The sequence below is a fragment of the Ovis canadensis genome, chromosome 3, assembly GCF_042477335.2.
Source record: "Ovis canadensis isolate MfBH-ARS-UI-01 breed Bighorn chromosome 3, ARS-UI_OviCan_v2, whole genome shotgun sequence".
NCBI lineage: Eukaryota > Metazoa > Chordata > Mammalia > Artiodactyla > Bovidae > Ovis > Ovis canadensis.
Window position 1 is genome coordinate 4639603 of NC_091247.1, and position 20921 is coordinate 4660523.

Sequence of the window (20921 nt, forward strand, 5' to 3'; positions counted from 1 at the left end):
ACTACAAGTTCCTGGCCTGGGAGGCACCCGGTCACCACCCCCCACACTGAATGTCGTCATCAGTGGCGGGGGGTGGGGAGCATCACGGGGACCCAGGCGAGGGCTTCAGGTGCTAAAGAGGACTGGTGACCCCTAAGACGTGGGCCGCTAGGGACTGGGCTCCCAGCCCGGCCCTGGGCTCAAGAGGCAAAGAGGACCCTGACCTTTCTGGATGTCCGATAGTCCAGCCTGGAGGGAGGGGTGCCTCCTTCTTAGCATCAGGGTCCTGGGGACCCTCACGATTCATACCTTCCCTCGCCCAGGCTCACTGCCCTGACTCTAACGCTCTCCTTAATTCCCAGCTTTGCAGTTGGCACTCCGTGTCCCGCGTCAGAAGCAGCTCCAAAAATGGAGTCCAGGTTCCTCGTGTGTGCATGTGTGTGCATGTGTGTGCGTGTGTGTGTGTGTGTCTGTCTGTCTGGCCTCCCACCCAGATAGATCACCGCCTGCAGGCAGACAAGGCACCCACCACGACTATTTTTGGTCCGGTCTGCCCATCACAGACTCAACAACAACAAAAAAGTGTGGAGTCTCAGGAGGCTGGCCCAACTTACGTCTGGAGCCTGGACTCCCAGTGACCCACGTTCTCCACCCAGAGAGATTACTGGGTCAGGAGGCCAGCCTGAAATCCTCGGCTCTCCCAGCAGGCCCCTTCCCCCGCCCCACCCAGGCAAATGCCTCCCGTGGAGAAGGGAGGGGGACAGAAAGAAAAGACATGTGGCGTGTCAGCCTCCGGCCCCATGGAGGAGCCGGGCGCGGGCACTTTCCTGCAGCTGGGAGAGGGCTGAGCCCCATCCCCCACAACAAGCTGAGGCCAGAGAGTCGGGGACCTCTCCCAGCTGACAGGGGTTTCTAGGGTCTGTGAGCATGAGAGAGAGGAAGGGTCATGGCACTGCCCCAGGAGTAAGGAGACCCCCACCTTGCCAGCTTCTCACTGCAGAGGGGATGGGACAGGGTGGGGGCATGCAGTCAGGGCACCCCGCCCCGGACAGTGGAACCAGGGACCTTGGCCACATCTTCCTGTCACCCTTGGGGGAGGACGAGTCCTTTCAAGTCCTGGCACTCCCGGAAGGCAGGATCTGGCGGGACTCCCCCGGGGAGACCAGAGGGCCACCCCAGCAGCCAAAGCCTTCCACACACCCCTGGCTTGGCCCTCCCCTAGCACTCTGAGACCCCAAAGGCCCAGCAGTCCACAGTTTAAAAGCCCAGCTCAGAGGTTATGCAGCTCAAGGCGGCAATCCCCTCTGCCCTGCTGATCTGAGGAGTCTGCTCAGCTAACCCTGTTTGCTCAGCTAACCCTGCCCTGTCCATCTCGTAGGGGTCAGCCGCCGGGGGCAGGGGCAGGGCTGGAGGGCTGGCATGGCTGTGGGGGCAGGACCTAGGCTGGCTCCCTGGACTCTCTGGGCGACGCTGAGCAGTGCCTAGGGAGGGGGGTCCAGGGGCTTGCTGTGAGCCCTGGTCACCCTGGCTAGACTGCAGCAACAGGAGGTCCGGACTGCCTGGAGGCCTCCAGGCGCTGTGCTCCCGCAACTCTGGATCTGGCATCCTCTGCTCTAAAAGCCAAGCCCCTGCCCTCCCCAGAGCTGATACCCCCACATCGCAGAGAGGGGCAGGGACTCGGGGCAAGGAGTGGGGAAGGGCAGGGCAGCTGGGCACCCACCTGTGGGCTGTAGGGTGCTGGGGGCCCTAGGGGCCCAGGCAGCGGATGTTGGGGGGATAGGAGAGGTGGGGTCCCCCCTAATGGCCGCAGTGGCCACAGGGGCTTTGGGGACGGGCTGTTTCCGGGACCTGCTGGTGCCTGGTGAGAGATGAGAAAAGCGAGAGAGGGTGCAGGTGGGGGTCAGTGGTGGGGGACCAGTGCAGACGAACAGCTTACTATCCCACTGGGGGGCCCAGCATCCCCTCCGAATCCAGCTTCCTCTGGTCCCTCTCTGCCCACTGGCGTCCCACAGGGGTTGCGTTTGGCCTCAAAGAGCCATGGCAGGGGGTGGGGTGGCACCCCTGGAAGCCTGAGATTTGGGGGTCTGCCGCTGGCTGGTTGTTTGACTCTGGCAAGTTCATTCCTGCTGAATCTGAGAGCAGATGGCAACACCCACCGGGGGGTGCTGGCTTCAAGGACAGAATGAGATAGTATGAGGATCCTGCTTAGCTGATGCCCAGCATTGTGCACATTTGATGATGACTTAGCGACAGTCGGTCGGTCACCCCCTCCCACCCTCCCTCACCTTCCCTGTTGAATTCCTGGGACGCCCAGACCCTCCTTCTGACAGTCTGGCTGCTCCGGGGCCTGAGCTGAGCTGGACACATGGGGGTCTGGGTCACCTCCCCTAGCATCCCTGCAGCCGGGATCCTGGTTCATCTCACCCAGACTCCCCACGGGCGAGCAGCTGCCATGGTGATAGCTGTGGGCTGTGCAGAGGGAGGCCAAACCCTGTGATCAGACTGGGGTGGCTTCTGCCACCAGTCATGGAAGGTGACCCCCATTCTTGGCTGGCAGGAGTGGGAGAAGTGGGGGGTTCCCGGCGCGGGTGGGACAAAGGGATCTTTCCAAAGCAGCACCAGTCAAGAAGCTGGAGGGAAGGGCTTGTGAGACAGGAAGGAGGGAAGGAGGGGGAAGAAGCAAATGGATCAGAGGAGGGGGTGGACCTGGGGAGGGGAGGACAGGAAAGTCCCGTCTTTCCCCTCCTGTTCTTTCCAGGACGTGCAGAGAGGCTTGTGCACTGAGGGCCCCAGGCACCTTCCCCAGATGGGTGGCCCCGCCGTGTACTTACTGCCGACAGCGGAGCCTGCGGCGGCACCTGTGGAAAGAAGGGGGTCACAGCAGAGTAAGGAGGGGGTAGCAGGGCTGGGGACAGGACATCAGGGGGGCCAGAGCACCTCACCATGCAGGGACTGGGTCAGATTCTCCACTTACACCCTCACTGGTGCCTGAGAGGGAAGGGCTGCTCTGAGCCCATCGGGCAGATGGGGAAACTGAGTCTTGGAGCTGTGACTTACCCCATCAGGGGACCTGCTGATAAGCCTCTCTTGGGGGCCTCACATGCACCCTTCTCATTTGACTTTAGACTTTCAGGTCGTCCAGTGCAAGGCAAGGAGGCGGGAGGTCATTCTCTGGGGGGCAATGGGGTGTCAGAGAACATGAGGGTCCCAGGCACAGGGACAGACTGGTTTACTGGAGGCTCTGATGGAAGCTGCCACAGGGGGAAGCCGCTGTGCCTGCGCCCATCTGGGAAACACAGGGATGTCTGTGGGGTTGACGGGAAGGTGATCACAGCGGCTGTCACGTGCTGAGGGTTTTCTGCACATGGGCCCATGCTGAGGACCGCCCCCACCCCGGCCATTCAGTGCTCAGGGCTTCCTGGTGGCTCAGATGGTAAAGAATCTGCCTGCAATCCAGGAGATTTGATCTCTGGAAGATTTCCTGGAGAAGGGAATGGCAACTCACTCCAGGATTCTTGCCTGGGGAAATCCCATGGACAGAGGAGGCTAGTGGGGTAGCAAAAAGTCAGACACAACTGAGCGACTAATACTTTCACTTTACAATTTGGGTTTCCCTGTAAAGAATCCATCCGGCAATGGAGGAGAGCTAAGTTCGATCCCTGGGCCGGGAAGATCCCCTGGAGAAGGAAATGGCTACCCCCTCCAGGATTCATTTCCCTGCAGAATTCCATGGACAGAGGAGCCTGGTGGGCTGCAGTTCACAACAGCCCTAGGGCAGGCTTCCAGGGTCCCGGTTCTACAAATGAGCAAAGGCTCAGCGGGAGAGATGGCTTGTCCGAGGCCCACAGTTCTGAGCGGCAGAGGCCTGACTCTGACTCTGACCTGGCCCGTTTCTGTCTGTGTGTGTCTGTGCTCTGGGGCTGCGGGCGCCCAAGGCCACGGTCTGACCTGGGTGGGAGTCGTCAGTCTCAGGAGGAAGGAGCCGGGGTCACAGCGTCCCCTCCAGGCAGTCCTGACAAAGGATGGGGCGTGAGGAGCCCCAGGGTGGTTGCTGGGGTGTGGGCCTCTCCTGGTGACTCTGGGGGCAGGACAGTGAGGTGTGCCTGGGGGGATGCACCTGGGGGCCCCACAGGATGACCTGCAGGTAATGGTATCGGTCTGTGGGTGCCGGGGATCTCACAGATCCTTCTGGGAGGAGAACAGGGCCCAGAGAGGGGTTCGGGAGGTGGGCAGCAGAACAGTTGAAGGGAGGTGAGCCTGTGAGTCAGAGGGAGGTGACAGCAACTCAAGAACTGGTTCTGGCAACAGAGATGGGTCCTCCGGGTGGGGCAGGGCTGTCGCCCAGAGCGCTGTCTGTGCCTTTGAAGGCCCGCGGGGGGCTGTGACTCCGGTAAATCATCCTTCAAAGGCCTCGAGAGTGTCCCTGGCACACACACGACATGCTGTCACAGCCTCATCGCGAGGCTTCCAGCTTTGATCAGCCTCAAGTTACATAAAGCTTTCACCACTCGGTTGCAGGGCACCGATGGATGGGCTCCAGACAGTGTGCTCAGGAGGGGCAGGCTGAGCAGTCCTGGTAGCCCAGCCTGGCTTGGGAACTGGCTTCAGTGCTGGCGCTTACCTTGCTGCCAAACTAGGAGGGCCCTGAGGGTCGCTGGGCCTCAGTTTGCTCACCTGGAGAGTAGGACCATAATGAAAACACCATCTGAGGAGCTATCAGAAGGCGGGGAAGCTGTATATAAAGTGCCTGGTGCAGCCTCCTCGACAAAGCACTGGCCGAGTGTCAGCAAGTCACTTGGTGGGGTGTGGGGGGCTGGCTGGGGAACGCCCACCCTGGACGAGCTCGGGCCCTTATCCACAGCAGCTGGGGGCTCTCTGGGACTCAATTTCAAGGAGACACCCAGGGACTGTGCTGGGGAATGATGACGGGGACCCCGAAGCATGTTCACGGTGCAGGTGTGTGAGGGCACACCCTGAGGATGGACTCTGGCACTGGAAGACTGAGCCGAGAGAGCAGGGGCTGGGTAGAGGGCATGGCCAGGACCTCGGAGCATCCCTCTGCAAAATGCGGCCAGGAGACCCACTTCCAGGGGCCACCCGGAGGGTCAAGGGGGGACCCCGTAGCATTTGGTGCCATGCAGTGCCTGTAAATGTCCTGTACACACTGAGACATTTACGAGGGATGGTGCTGCTCCTCGTGGTCAGCCTGGAGGGAGGGGTCCCCACCCACTCCTCCCTGACACCCTGTGGGCCTTCTCTCCTGCCTGGGGGTCACGAAGGGGAAGGTCAGTGAGAAGGATGCTGAGTCAGCTCATCTTAGGTTCCCAGCAGGAGGCAGGCATGCTAGAGGGTCTTGATGACAAGGCCTGGCGCTTGGGAGTTTGGTTAGAAAGGGTGTGCCCATGTGCGCACATGTGCGTGCATGTGTGTCAGTGCGTGCGTGCGTGTCTGTGTGCACACCTTTTTGCAAGTTGGGTGCATGTGTTCACAAACGTGTCAGTGCGTGCATGTCTGTGTGCACACCTTTGTGCACGTGTGTGCATGCATGTTCGTGATGAGGTCCGCCGCCCCTGAGGCTGAAGGTTGGGGGCGCCCACGGCCTTGCTGGTCTGAGGTGGGGAGGGAGGGGGGCCGGGTGCGCCGGCCAGTCTGTACGCACACGCGTTGGGAGAGCCGTGGGGCAGCGGCAGGTAGGAGCCGGCGCGCCAGGACCGCGTGCGGAAGCTCCTCTTGCACTTGCCGCAGTCGGGGCCCGTGGTGTTGTGCTCGCACTCGCACTGCAGGCTGCCCTCGCGCGCGGAGCACACGCTGGCGTGCAGGTTGCACTGGCACCTGGGGGGACAGGGTGGGGGAGGCAGCGGTGAGCCGGGGGGGGGGGGCTCCGGCTCCCGGGGGGCTGGGAGAGTGTCGGGGTGGCCGACCTGCCGAGACTCTCCTCTGGGACAAGTGCCCCCGAGGCACCATTCTGAGTCCTTCCAGAAAGAGGTGCCCCTGGCTCCTGCCTCTCACGGGGTTGTCCCAGATGCTGTATTTTTAGTAACACAGCTTTCGATTGCCGTGGCTCTCAACCATGTGGTTGACAGGTAGCAAGAGTTACCTGCCCCTGGTTGCACGGACCTGGCCTTGGCCTCAAGTGGCATCTCCACTCTTGGCTGTGGCCCACACCCGTGCCCTTGAGGGCAGAAAGAAGCCCTGGTTCCCAAAACCCTGTCAATTCATCCATACATGTATTATTCATTCATTCATTCAAATATTTATAGGCAACTCATCATTCTGAAATCAGTAAATAAAGGGAAAGAATCAAGCATTTTTCTTGCATGTCCTATATAAAGTGTACCTCCAGGTAACCAACAGTTGAGGAGGGGATGCTTCTTTTTATAGAAGCAGTCCAGCTGCTAATTGAAGAAGGAAAGATAGAACTAGAAAGTGGTCATGCAGCATCCCCTACTGAACGGATGGCTGTGAGCACAGAGCAGCAACAGAGACGCCCAGAGAAAAACTTCCCAGTGGGAGGGTACAGCCCACCCGAAGCAGCCTTGTCAAGACAAATCGAACTTGAATCTGATCAACGCTCTGGATCAAAGATTCTGGATCAGCTATGAACTCATTAGGGAAGACAGAGGACAGAGAAAAATACTAAACACCACCAGGGGGGAATGTAGTCAGCAAAATCCAGAAGTGATGACATAGCTTGTAGGACCGATGAATTGCAAGGCGGGGCAAAACTTGATACAGAGGAAAGAGGAACCCAGATCAAGAAAAACCTCAAGGGCAAAGCAACCAAGGGCAGGACTGGACCTCATCTGGGCCTTGGTTCAAACAACCCCTAAACTCCGATAAACAAAGCGTATTTGTGAGACAGTCTGAACACTAACCACATTTGGTGATATTAAATTGTGTGTTAGTTGCTCAGTCGTGTCCGACTCTGCGACACCATGGACTGTAGCCCACCAGGTTCCTCTGTCCATGGGATTCTCCAGGCAAGAACACCGGAGTGGGTAGCCATTCCCCTCTCCAGGAGATCTTCTTGACCCAGGGATCAAACCTGGGTCTCCTGCATTGCAGGTGGGTTCTTTACCATCTGAGCCGCCAGGGAAGCCCAACGTTAAATTAATGTTTATTAACTGCAGTGATGGTATTGTGATTATATTTTTAAAAGCCTTTATCTCTAGAGACACACAAATATTTACAGATGAAGTGATCTGATGGCTGGGATCTGCTTCATAATAACACAGAAAGGGAGAACATGGGGAGAGATGCAGACAAAACAAGAAAGGCTATGAGTTAACTGCTGAAGTTGGGTGACAGGTATGTGGCAGTTCATTACAGTAGATTCTATTTTTGTATGCATGTTGGAAAACCTCTGTAATAAAAGAGAGAGAAAGAGTGCTCTACATTCTGATGTGGGAAGATTTCCAAGATATATTGTCAATATTTGTAAAAAGCAGAATAACATGTTTGGTAGAATTTTCTTTTATTAAAATAAGCAAAGAAAAATATTTATAGGGCACCTGTTATGTGCCAGACTCTGAGCTGGGAATGGTAAGTACAATGGTTGATAAAGCAGATGGGGTCCTTATTCTGATGGAGCATGGCGTCCAGCAGGGAGACAAGGAAAAAAAATCAGCAGTGGGGGAAGGGCAGGGAGCTGATTAATAGGTGGAGCCCAAGGGATTTGAAGGGCAGTGGAGTGATCAGTATGACACTGTCATGGTGGACCCAAGACGTTATGCATTTGTCAAAACCCACAGAACCCAGACAGCATCAGGACAGAGCGCTAACGTCAGCTGGACTTGAGTTGACGATGACGTATCAGTATCGGTTCATCAACTGTAACCAAGGCATCACAGGAAAGCAAGATGTTAATAACCTAGGTATTAGGAGTCCTCTGTGCAATCCACTCAATTTTCTGTAAACCTAAAACTCCACAAAGACCTAATCTTAAAATAATAATCACGCAAATCTTAATTAAACATCAATGTCAGCTGTCATCGGTGCCCATGTGTTCCATAAAGGAGAGGGGATCATAGGGTCTCAGTCTGAGTGGGGAGCAGGACACGCTTCCAGGAAGAACAATTTAAATCTGAGACCTGCAAGAGCATAAAGAGTTACTCAGGCAAAGAGGCGAGAACCTTCTGGAGGAGACAAGAACACGAGGGAAGACATCCCTGGGCCAAGAAGAGCTCAACCAATGAGGTCTGAGATGAGATGAGATGAAAGAGGGGAGGAGGTGGCCAGACCTGACATGGAGGCTGGATTCTGTTCTGGAAGCCCTGGGAAGGTCAGAGGTGTCCTGCTCTGGCTCGCATTTTATATGTCATCGTGGCGGCTCCATGAAGGATGCTTTTTCTGGGAGACCAGAGCCCGGGCATAGTGGGGTGGGGGGCGGCAGGGAGGAAGCCGTGCCCGCTGGCAGCAGAGGGCAGTGGCCTGGACGAGGGTAGAGGCACCTGCATCCCACCAGTGATGCCCAGAGTGGGCAACATTCCCCATCACTGGCTCCCAGAGTCTCTAAGACTGTTTGCTGAAAGCTTACCCAGCATTTCTACTTCAGCTCATGATTCCCCCTCCTCTTCACACCTCGCCTGCCACTCAGCGACGCTCCTCCTAGATGGAGTGTCCCCCCCTTAGCCTCTGCTTATCCACATGATGAATATTTAACTTCCTGCGTCTTCCCGCCTCATAAATCTGTCCTGCCAGATCCTTCATCCTGGCTCTCACGGCCCCCACCCACTCCTACCCTCCTTGTCTCCATCTGACTGGGGCACCGCTGTGAGGCTGCCCTTCCAGGGCAAGGATCCCAAACCGGGGGGAGCTGCTTGCCAGGCTTCTAGCAGCCCTGCAGCTCTGAGTTAACCTGCTGCCTGCTGCTTCAGAAGTGTCAGAGCTGCCTTTTGTAATAAATATATTTTTTAATTTTAATAATTTTCTGTTGATACGTTACATTTTCATTTTAATTCAGTTCAAGAACTTTTTCTTTTTTGGACTGCACAGCGGGACGAATCTTAGTTCCTGGACCAGGGATTGAACTCGTACACCCCACTGCCAGTGGAAGCTCAGAGTCTTAACCACTGGACCACCAGACAAGTCCCTGCCTTCCTTCTTATAACTTCTCTCTGACATCAGATCATCTTGCAGGATGGTTATGGAAATTAGATACAGCCATGCTGTATATAAAGCCATTAAATATTTCTTTCCTGGTGGCTCAGTGGTAAAGAATCTGCCTGCATTGTGGAGACCTGGGTTCGATCCCTGGGTCAAGAAGATCCCCTGGAGAAGAAAATGGCAACCCACTCCAGTATTCTTGCCTGGGAAATCCCATGGACAGAGGAGCCTGGTAGGCTATAGTTCATGAGGTCACAAAAGAGTCAGACGTGACTTAGCGACTAAACATTTTGTTGTCAGAGGCTATTTCAAGCCCTGGGAAATGTTCCTAATACAAATGAAAAGACCAAAACTAGTGAGTGTTTGCTGTGCGCCAACGGGCATCTCATTTGGCCTCTGAATGGCTACCAGAGCTGGTATCACCGTCACCTTCGCTTTAAAGACGAGGAAACGGAGGCTCAGAGAGATTAAGCATCTTGCCCAGAGTCACAGGGCTGCCCAAAACTGACCGGGACTGGAACTCAGAGATATCCAGCTCTGGAGTCCAAGAGGTGAATATGGGATAGAATACGGATTGTAAAAGAGTAGGACACCAATTGTATGTATTATAGTGCTATGGACCGAACTGTGTCACTCTCAAATTTATACATTGAAACCCTAATACTCAATGCAGCTGTATTTGGAGACAGAGTCCTTGGACTTCCCTATAGCTCAGATGGTAAAGCGTCTGCCTACAGTGCAGGAGACCCGGGTTCAATCCCTGGGTCAGGAAGATCTCCTGGAGAAGGAAATGGCAACCCATCTCCAGTATTCTCGGGAAATCCCGTGGATGGAGGAGGCTGGTAGGCTACAGTCCGTGGGGTCGCAAAGAGTAAGACACGACAGAGCAAGTCATGTCCGACAGAGTCCTTGGAGGGGAAATTAAAGTTAAATGAGGTCAGAAGGGTGGGGCCCTAATCGCATAGGGTTAGTGCCCTTATAAGAGGAGCAACAGACCCCAGAGCTCTCTCTGTCATGTGAGGACACAGTGATAAGTAGACCATCCGCAAGCCAGAAAGAGGGGTCTCACCAGAAACTGACCCTGCCGGCATCTTGATATTGGACTTCTAACCTCCAAAATTGTGAGGGAATAAATGAGTGTTTGTAGTTAAAGCCCCACACTCTGTGGGACTCCATTATGGCGGCCCAAGCAGATTATTATCAGACTATGGGCTTCCCAGGGGGCATGAATGGTAAAGAACCCACCTGCCAATGCAGGAGACTAAGAGATTTGGGTGTGGTCCCTGGGTGGGGAAGACCCCCTGGAGGAGGGCATAGCAACCCACTCCAGTATTCTTGCCCGGAGAACCCCACAGACAGAGCAGCCTGGTGGGCTATGGTCCATAGCATCACAAAGAGTGGGACATGACTGAGGCGACTTAGCATGCACACACACATCGGACTATAGTCAGCTCCTGATTGCGTGTGACTTCACACCTGGAACGCCAGCAGACAACGCATCTCGGTACTCGTGTGGCTGTCTAGGGAGGGAGGGGATGGGATTGTAAGTGATTTCCTTCCGTGTCACTTTGCATGTCTCCTACATCCTCTACAGTGAGCAGGTCACTTTGGTGAGCAGGAAACAGATGAGATTTGAAACCTGAAATCAGGCTGGTTCCTGAGCTCACACCGGTCTTTCCTCTCAGGAGGAGAAGCAGGTCTATCAGGGTCCTGTTTGAGAAGCCATCGCCCCACGTGACGCTCATGACTCTCAGTGCCCGGGTCCACAGATGTCCGCTGAATTCTCTGGACTAGAATTCTGATGCATCAGCTGGCGTGAAAGACTATGCTGTTTTAACTTCATGTTCCTTGCACCCTGGCCCTGTCAGGTTTTACTGCAGCACAAAGCTGAAATACACGGAGCTTGAGAAAGTCTGTTCCCTGTTTCTCTGGAGCTCCAATCTACTACCACACGAGTACTGTGGGCCTACTATATGCTAGGTTCTGGGAAAGGCACTAAGAGGGTTGGGCAGGCCCCAGTTGGCACTGGGGACCCTTCTTCCTGGAAACATTAGACCCAAAGATGATCCATGGCAAAGAAAGATTCTGTGTTTCAATCTTATTGGTCAACACATAGGATGCTCTCCTAACGCTGTCCTTCCCGCTCCCTGATTGGCCCCTCCGCCCAGGGCTTCCCTGGTGGCTCAGACAGTAAAGAATCTGTTCTGCCTGCAACGTAAGAGACCTGGGTTTGATCCCTGGGTTGGGAAGTTCTCCTGCTGGAGGAAATGGCTACCTACTCCAGTATTCTTGCCTGGGAAATCCCATGGACAGAGGAGCCTGGAGGGCTACAGTCTATAGGGTCACAAAGAGTTGGACATGATTGAGTGATGAACACTTTCACTTTTTCACCCAGAGTCCTAGTGTACATTAGCACATCAAAGGCTCTGACAAGTCCTGTAGGAAAGAAACCTGCTGACATTGTCTAACTAAAGTTTGCAAAACATATTTGGCCTCGGAAGGTTTTAATTTTTTTCATCTGAATTCCTGTTTAACATCCCATGGAGCTAGCTGGACAGGAACACCCCAGCTGTGTGGAGTGTACACCATGCCTCTGGCCCGAAGATCAGATATTTTTAGATATCAGCTACAGAAAGAAAAGATTGCCATCTTAACTTTGGGTGATCACACTGACCTTGGCTTGTTAAAAATTTGTTAAAGGGCAGCTGAATCTGAGAAGTGTATTGTAATTACAATAGATGAGAGTCACAGAATGTGAGAGCTGGGCAGGCCTGGCAGGGGTGAGAGATACAGGCAGGGAGAAGCCTGTCCAAGGTCATGCAGTTTAAAGGCCACTCCGGATCCAAACCCAGACATTTCTCCCTGACCCCGGCTCTGCCCCGCCCTACGCTGGCTATCCCCTCCCACCATCTTCATCTCCCAGAGGGTGTCTTGGCTTCTCTGCCTCCCTGGTTGAGCTCTGGAATGAGTATGGAGAGAAGTTCCGTGCTGGGCAGGGCTGCCAGGAGGAGCCCACACGGCGTGGGGGAAAGTCCACCAGGACTGGCACAGAAAGAGAACCCAGTCAGTGGAGCTGCTGCTCAGACTTCCTGACCTGTGCAGGGAGCTCGGGTGAGGCTGCCTGTGTGTGTGTGCGTGTGTGTGTGGGGGGGTGGGGTGGGGCTTCACCTTTCTGGCTCTCTCTATATCCCTCTGTGTCTCTCCATGTCTCTGTCTCTCGCTGTCTCTGTCCACCACGGTTCCGACCCCGCTTTCCTCTGGACCTCTGCACATCCCGTCTTTCTGCTGGGTGCGCTGCCAGGCTCTGCTCCTTTCTCCTAAAGCTAACATCTAATGAGAGTGTCAAGTTCAAGGCCCAGTGCCCCTTCTGCAGGCAGGCCTTTCATGATCCTGCCTCTGTCAGCCCCTGCTACACTTCCTTTGTCCCAGTGTTCATTGTGATTAGCGTCATCTCCCAAAGTGGACCACGCGAGATGGTTGGGAGAAATGTGAGTATGAACTGCAAAACAGTTTAATAGTTTTTGTTTAGTTTTTATTACACAGCTCCCCTGATAGCTCAACTGGTAAAGAATCTGCCTGCAATGCAGGAGACCTGGGTTCAATCCCTGGGTTGGGAAGATCCCGTGGAGAAGGGATAGGTTGCTCATTCTATTATTCTGGGGCTTACCTTGTGGCTCAGTTGGTAAAGAATCCACCTGCAGTGTGGGAGACCTGGGTTCGATCCCTGGGTTGGGAAGACCCTCTGGAGAAGGGAAAGGCTACCCACTCCAGTATTCTGGCCTGGAGAATTCTATGGTCTGTATAGTCCCTGGGGTTGCAAAGAGTCAGACACGACTGAGCGACTTTCACTTTGATTACACAGTAATTTTTTAAGGGATAAATTCACCAAACCTGGGAGTCTCAGAAATACTATTGTCTAAGTGAGGCCAAAATTTAAAAGTGTATTCATTAAAAAAGATCAGTAAGTAAACAAATCATTTGAGATATCCTTATGCTAAAGACTAATATTAGAACTCAACCTCATGCCATCAACAAAACTTAACTCAAAATTGATCAAAGACCTATATGTAAGAGCTAAAATTAGATAACTGAAAAAGAAACAGGGGTAAATCTCTGAGACATTGGATTAAGCAATGGTTTCTTACACGTGACACCAAAAGTACAAGCCACAGAAGAAAAAATAGAGACCCTGGACTTCATCAAAATTACATACTTTTGTGTTTCAGGGGGAAGCCATCAGGAAAGTGAAAAAACACACAGAGTGGGAGAAAAATCTTGCATTATTAACTGAATCCCTGTGAAAACCTGGAAGGCATCACTCTTCCCATTCTATAGGTGAGGAAGTAAGATTGTGGTAGGTCAAGTGCCACAAGTCACCCCAGGCCTCTAGGTGGAAGAGGCTGGATTTGAACCCAGAACTGTTGGGTGCAATACTCGGGTTTCATCTCCACTCTCCTCCCCGTGTCTCTCAGCACTCCCCTTACCTTGATTCCACCTGGATGATGAAGGCCGGGGGGAGGGCCGCTGGGCTGATCCTCCCAAGCCCATCACCAATTCTGAGGCCCAGCCTTGGCCAAGGAAATGCAGGAGAAAGAAACTGCCTTTCCTGCCTCTGTCCCAACACCAGCCGCTGCCTACATCTGGAGCGAGGCAGGTGGTCCAGACTCCTGGCTGCACCTCTGGCCCAGACATTTCTCCTGCATCCATGGGATCAATTTTCCCAAGGAATTGCTTTCTGAATTTGACCTTTGAGAGCCATCAGTCTCACCAGAAAACCATCGCCTGAGCCACCTGACCCCGCTACACAGCACTTCTCGGCTCATCCATCAGGAAGCATTATTTAATAATGAACAAAAGGGACAGGGCAAGGCCGGCCAGCCCACGGGACCTGCCCCTGGCCAGCAGTGCCCCCTCCACCCCACCCCGCCCATCAGGATCTGCTGCCCGTCCCATCACAGAATGCCAGGGCTCTGACCCTGCGGACGGCGGCAGGGGTGGATTGGTAAGAAAGGGGGTGGGGGAGGGGCAGAGGTGCTGAGTCAGCAGCCAGAGCGCCAAGCCGATTCCCTGCTCCGGTTTCGCCCAGGTGACCTTGAGCAAGTCACTTCTCCCGGCCTCAGACCTTCCAACTGCAAACGGAAGGGCTGAGTTACATCTTAGCTTTTCGACTTTTCTAATATTCAGTTGTTCGCGGGCCTAACATACTGTTGAGTTATCTGGCACACAGTGGGCTCTAATCAAGAGGGGCTGAATGACGGAGGAAGAAAGGACGGGAGGGGGCAGATGCTGCACAGAAGCTCTCTGCGCAACACCTCGCGTGGAAGGCCAAGCAGCGCCTTGGCTGGAGCAGCGTGGGGGCGGGCAGCCAGCCTCAGGGTCTTCATCTCCTGGTAAACTGGGGACTTGACAGCTCCCATAGGGCCGCGCATGAGAGGATGAGGATGGGCTGGCATGGGGGCAGTGCTCAGCACAGGGTCAGGCACATAGCCAGCCTTCCATACACGCCAGCTGTGTTGCCCTTGTAATGGCCCACAAGTGGTATCAGTGAGAATCTGTGGATTCCTAGGAACAAAGACTGTCCTTATCTGACAGGTGCCCAGCTCCATGGGACAGTTCCCCTCATCCGAGCTGCCTTGCCAGCACCCTACCCTAGACCCCCTCTTGGCAGCCAGCACAAATGCCCCCCATCAGTTGACTTGTTCTCTGGGTCCCTGGGGGCCCCCACCAGGGGAACATGCCCAGTGTCTTAGAGTCACTTCCCTGAAGGGCCTCCTGTCCCTATGGTTACCAGATTCAGCAAATAAAAATAGAGAATCCCTGGTTAAACTTGAATTCCAGTTAAACAGGAAATAATTTTCAAGTTTAAGCAGGTCTCAGAGATTCCGTGGGTTCAGTTCCAGACCAATGAGGCAAATACAGCAATAAAGGGAGTCACATGATACTTTTGGTTTCTCGAAGAATATAAACGTTAGTGCAGGGACTTCCCTGGTGGTCCAGGGGCTGGGAGTCCACCTGCCAATGTGGGGGACAGAGGTTTGATCACAGGTCTGGGAAGATCCCACAAGCCGAGGGGCAGCTAAGCCTGAGAGCGGCAACCACTGGAAGACTGGGGGCTTAGAGAATAGCGTTCTGAAGGGACTGCTCTGCAACAAGACCCCACATCGCAACGAAGAGTAGACCCCACTCACCACAACCAGAGAAAGCCCGTGCACAGCAATGAAGACCCCGAGTGGCCAAAAAAAAGTTAATCTTTACCCTATACTGTAGTCTGTTCACTGCGCAACAGCATTGTGCCTACAAAAATGTACAGCTTTTAACTAAAGAAATGCTACATTTTGAAAAATGCCAGCCCTCATCTGAACCTTTGGTGAGTCATAGTAGTAAGATCACAGACCGATGATCACCACAACAAATGTAATAATAAGAAAAGTTTGAAATAGCGCAAGAATTACCAAACCGTGACTCAGAGACCTGAAGTGAGCAAGGACGCCAAAGTCGCTCAGTCGTGTCCTACTCTTTGCGATCCCATGGACTTCTCCAGGCCAGAATACTGGAGTGGGTAGCCTTTCCCTTCTCCAGGGGATCTCCCCAACCCAGGGATCGAACCCAGGTCTCCTAACCCTAATTGCGGGCAGACGCTTTCCCAGCTGAACCATAAGCAAAGCCCAAGTATGCTGGAGTGGGTAGCCTATCCCTTCTCCAGGGGATCTTCCTGACCCAGGAATCAAACCGGGGTCTCCTGCATTGCAGGCGGGTTCTTTACCAGCTGAGCTACCAGGGAAGCCCTAAAAACGGTGTGGGAAAACCAGCACCAACTGACTTGCTTGATGCAGAGCTGCCACGAACCTTCAATTTGTGAAAAACACAGTATCTTCGAGGTTCAATAAAGCAAGAGCAATAAAACAAGCTTTGCCCGCATGTCCCATGCACTAAAAACACTATTAATACTTGTGGCTTATCTGAAATTCAGGTTTGGCCCTGCAGCCTGCATTCATCCGGCAGCCCCACCTGCCACCCCTGCTCACCCTCATGGTGAACCCCGGCCCTCCGCCCAACCCCCGATCCCTTTCAAGGCCTGGCCTGAGATGTCTCTGCCCACCCACCCACCGCAAGCTGGTCTGGCTGCCTGCCCGCCCGCCCTCCAGAGAGGGGGACACAGCTGCCTCCCCGCCTAAGTCCCTAAGTCCTTTCTTGTTCTCCAGTTGATGAGTCCCTAACGAGCCCCAGGGGAGGGCCAGGAGGGACCGGAGGCAGGGTTGAGCCTCACCTCCTGGAGCAGGCCATCACACACAACCCAAGTTCTCAGGGAAACGTGCCCTGCTCTTGCCAGGAGGAGACTGACACGCGGACTTCACCCCATCCCGTCCACCCGCTGGGCCTGGCTGGGGGCCTGACAGCCGCTCAAAGCACGAAGCTCTCGTCAGGACGGCAGGGGCACCAGCCCGTGCCAGGCGCCAGTGCGCCCTGCCCTGCAGGGAGGGGCAGGCAGTGCCCGGGAGCTGCTGGCGGGAGCGCCATCTGGACACGGGCCTGGCACTGGGGCTCCATGAAAATCGTGAGCTGGGCCCTCCCCTTCTCAGGGTGAGAGAAGCCGGGGGCTTGGAGAGCCTCCCAGACAGGAGGGCGGAGGAATGTAGGTCAACTCCTGGCTGCCGGAAAGACCGGAAAGAGTGATGTCATCGGTTTCTGGGGGAAAGAGGGGGAAGCGGTGAGTTTGGGTGAACAAGAGATCTGGGTGCTTGGAAGTGGGAGGGGAGGAGGGGGCGGGACTGGCCCCCCTCAACCATCAACCCTGCCGGGATTTCAGGGCACTCACGGGGGTGTCCAGGTCGGGGGCACACAGGCGAGCCCAGGACCCCAGGGGGTCCTTGGTAATTGCTCCCCTCTGCCTGGCACCTCCCCCACTTCTTTTACCACTTGTCTGAACGTCATTGCATATGGAGCCTTCTGGGGAAGGATGGGCGTATTTCTGACACCTTGAAGGCTAGAGTTGCTAGAAACAAACTTCTATTTTAAAGCCACCAGCAGTGTCTTCCCGTTTCTCTTGCCAGAGAGAGCATTTATCTCTGGGGAAAGACTGTTCTTTTGTTTGGGGAGAAAGATTGCAGTGGGCTGCTGGGTGTACAGGGACGCAAACGCCACGCCTCCGCCGGCCTAGAGACGCTAGCAGGTGAGGGTGGACACGTGGGGGAGAAGGCTGACCCTGCGAAGGGCACGCCCCTCGCGGAAGGGCTCATGCATCTGGGGTTGGGGGCCTGGACCCCAGGGAGGAATGGGAGGCCATGGGAGGGGGCTGGGGGCTCATGAGAGACGTGGTCCAGGGGCTGTCCCTCCCAGGCAGCAGGTGGCCCAGGCCAACGGCCGGATCTCGGGGTCATTGCTGGCTAACGGCCATTCTTTGAAGTGTCCCCTTTGTACGTGGCCATTCTCACTGACTCGCCCCAGGGGCCAAGTCCACTAGTGATGGATCCCTGTGGCCTGGGGGTGTCAAGACCTTTAGGGGGTTAAGGGAGAGACCGTGTTCTTGGCTGGTACACACCAGCAGGGAGAGACTGGCATGCATCAAGGAAGCAAGAAATTGTCAGGAGAATGCCTGGAGAGGATGGATCAAGAGGGGATGAGGGGGAGCTTCCCGCTGGTCCAGTGGTTAAGCCTCCACGCTTCCAATGCAAGGGGTGAGAGTCGGATCCCTAGTAGAGGAACTAAGACCCTACATACTGCACAGTGCGGCCAAGAAATAAAAATAAAATAGGGAATTCCCTGGCAGTCCAGTGGCTATGATTCCATGCTCTCACTATTAAGGGCCTGGGTTCAATTCCTGGTTGGGGAACTAAGATCCCACAAGCCAAACAGTATGACGGCCAAAATATAAAATACAAGAGGTGACGAGTGATGAGGATAGCTGGGGATCCCAGGTAAGGGATACTGGGCTCAGAGAGAATTTGTGGAGTGGGAGCAGGAAGAGGGCTCCTGGATGCCAGAGAACTTGAGCCATCTGGGTCAAAACAGTGCGAGTCAGGGCCTGAGACCCCGAGAAGAGGGGGATTGAGTGCCGAGCTGCAGGGCGCGGGTGTGCGAGACCTCGGCTGCCTGGTGTGACCCGGCGCTCTCAGGGCGATGTGGATAAATGCTGGCTGCTGGGTCTCCTGGTACGCAGTCAGGCCTGCAATCAAATTCATTGGCCAAATCTGATTTGGGCTTCTGTGCAAAGTCCTTTTGTATTAAGTGCTTTAACGGACATCACCTCCTCCAGTCCACTGATAAATCCTATTACCCATTATTAGGCCAGAGGCAGCTCCGACCAGCAGGAAGCTGAGAGAAGGGTGCTGGGGGAACTCGGGCATGTGGCTTGGGGGAGACACGGTGTGTGTGTGTGACCGGGCTGGACTAAAGCAACATCATCTCTTCGCCTGTGGGAGAGCCCAGCAGCCTGGAGGGAAGGGCCAGACCTGGTGGGGGGAGAGGAGAAACATGAGGTGCGCTGAGTGTGCTGTGGAAGCAGAGGGGCTGGAGGGACGGGGTGGGTGTCCGCAAGCCCATTGCCTTTGTTGCCTCACCTCCTGGCTCCCAGATTCCAGATGCACCCCTCTCTGAAAGAATTACTGATGGTAAGGCCCATCTGTTTGTGTAAATAAGTTTACTCGTTCATGAATGAACTACCCAAATACACAGCCCGGCTCCTGGGTCCTCGGTGCTGGCCTTACAGTCTTACAGGTCGGGAACACAGACCCAGACCTGTTCTTGCAGAGCTCAGAGCTCGGGGTGGGGAAGGGGACACAGCTGGCTGTAAGCGTGGCTGCAGCTGGGATAGCACAGTGGTACAGCTGCTCTTCTAGAAAGCCGGAGAAGGGGGCACAGAGGAGGGCCACCCAGATCCCAGCCTCTGGGGGCCCCAGAGAGGTGCTCTCTGAGCCAAACCCTGAGGAATGAGGAGTCTGCCAGACAGCAGGGGTGAGGGTGGGCAGGCTGTGTCCCAGGAAGAAGGAACAGCTCAGAGGCAAGTCAGAGGGACCCTGCTGCGGGCAGGGGGCTGATCTGCCAGAACGCAGAACCCAGCACGCCCAGGGAGGTGGGAGGAAGGGTCTGTGGCCCATGGGGACGGAGTTTCTAAGGTCAACGGGGGACCACTGAAGGGCACTGTTCTGGGAAGTGGTGTGACTGGGTTTGGGTTTGGAGAAAACTTCTGCGTGGAAGGGGGTGGGCCAGTCATTTCCCCAGGCAAGATCCTGATGGAGGGTGTGTCCCTCTCTGGGGGGGCAGGGGTGGTGATGGGTCCACGTAAGAAATGCTCAGGCTGACGGGCTGGGGGAGGGCTGGGTAGGAATCCAGAGGTGGTCACACTGGTCAGAATGGCCGTCATCAAAAAGTCTCTAAGTAACAAATGCTGGAGAGGGTGTGGAGAAAAGGGAACCCTCCTACACTGCTGGGGGGAATGTAAGTTGGTGTAGTCACTATGGAAAACAGTATGAAGGGTCCTCAGAAAGCTAAAAATAGAGCTGCCATATGAGCCAGCAATCCCACTCCTGGGCACACACCCAGATGAAACTGTAAGTCAAGAAGATACACGCAGTGTTTACAGCAGCTAAGACACGGGACAACATAAACATCCGTCGACAGAGGAACGGACGAAGGCGGCGTGGCGGATGTTCACAGCGGGGCACTGCCCGCAGAGAAGAGGAGCGAAATCACGCCACGCGCAGCACGGATGGACCTAGGGATGATCGCTCTAAGTAAGCGAGCCAGGAGGAGAAAGACAAACGCCAGATGAAGCCACTTACACGTGGAATCTAAACCATGACGCACACGAACGCGTCTATGACACCGAACCAGGCTCACAGGCAGAGGGAACAGACTTGTTGCCAAAGGGGAGGGGCTTAGGGGAAGATGCAGGAGGAGGCTGGGGTGAGCAGATGTAAGCTTTTATATACAGGCTGGATAAACCACAAGCGCCTACCGTATAGCACAGGGGACCACATTCAGTATCCTGTGAGAAACTCTAAATAGCCTATGAGAAACCGTAATGAGAAAGAACACGCTTACAACGTGTATACAGACGCCTAACTGGACCGCGTTGCCGTACACGAGCAATCAGCACACTGTAAATCAACTATACTTCAATGAACAAAAAAGGGGGCGGGATCTAGAGGTAGGCATTTCCCCAGAGTGGAAGGAGGCAACTGCAAATGGGGGGAGAGGCCCCCAGACTCCCCAAGGCCGGAGCAGGCCGGCCGAGGCTCCTTGATGACCCTGGGCTGCTGAGAAAGCCCCAGCTCCGTCCTCCGGGTCGGCTTCTGTGAGCCGGGTGCACGGCGGCGGTGGGGCGTGTGATGGGTCTGTGACTGATGTGTGTGGAAGCAGATTCCCGTGTGTAGGTGGGGCTGCACATGTGTGCGGCCTGGAGGGGTACATATAAGGGAGCACCAGTGAGTCTGAAGCGTGCTTGATGTGGGCGTGTGTGCCAGTGAGCCTTTAAAATGCGCCCCCCGCCAGGCTCCCTCTGCTAAGGGGTAGAGAGGCAGCCAAGCCAGGGCGGCAGCAGAACAGGACCTCGCAATTAGCCTGCAATCGACCTGCCTCTTCCCCAGGTGGATTTCCCCTGCCCAGCCTTGTCTGTCCGGCCCACGCTTCATTAGCCCCAGATACAGCTACATAGATCCTACGGACCACCAGGCTGGGGGCGGGGCACAGGAGCCTGCCTGGTCCTCCACACTCCCTGAGATGCTGTTGGCACTAATGCTCTTCCAAGGTCACTACCTCTAACATGAAAATAAGTTTCTCTTTCCTGCACATCCAATGACTCATGAAGCAGGTGGGGCAGAGAGCCAGACAGGAGCAGA

General features: G+C 55.0%; 1 protein-coding gene across 7 annotated transcripts in view; it reads right to left on the reverse strand.

Annotated features, from left to right (window-relative positions):
* Window positions 1–20921, reverse strand: part of NTNG2 (netrin G2) — a 70893-nt gene that overhangs the window by 8460 nt on the left and 41512 nt on the right. For 4 of the 7 annotated variants that reach the window (XM_069580001.1, XM_069580003.1, XM_069580004.1 and 1 more), the window contains 2 exons: window positions 5639–5811; window positions 2811–2837 (listed from right to left, as the gene is read on the reverse strand). In XM_069580001.1, the coding sequence (XP_069436102.1) occupies window positions 2811–2837; window positions 5639–5811 (200 nt within the window). Of the gene's footprint in view, window positions 1–1508; window positions 1838–2810; window positions 2838–5638; window positions 5812–20921 lie in introns of those variants that run through there. The other 3 variants (XM_069579998.1, XM_069579999.1, XM_069580005.1) reach the window with 2 other exon arrangements.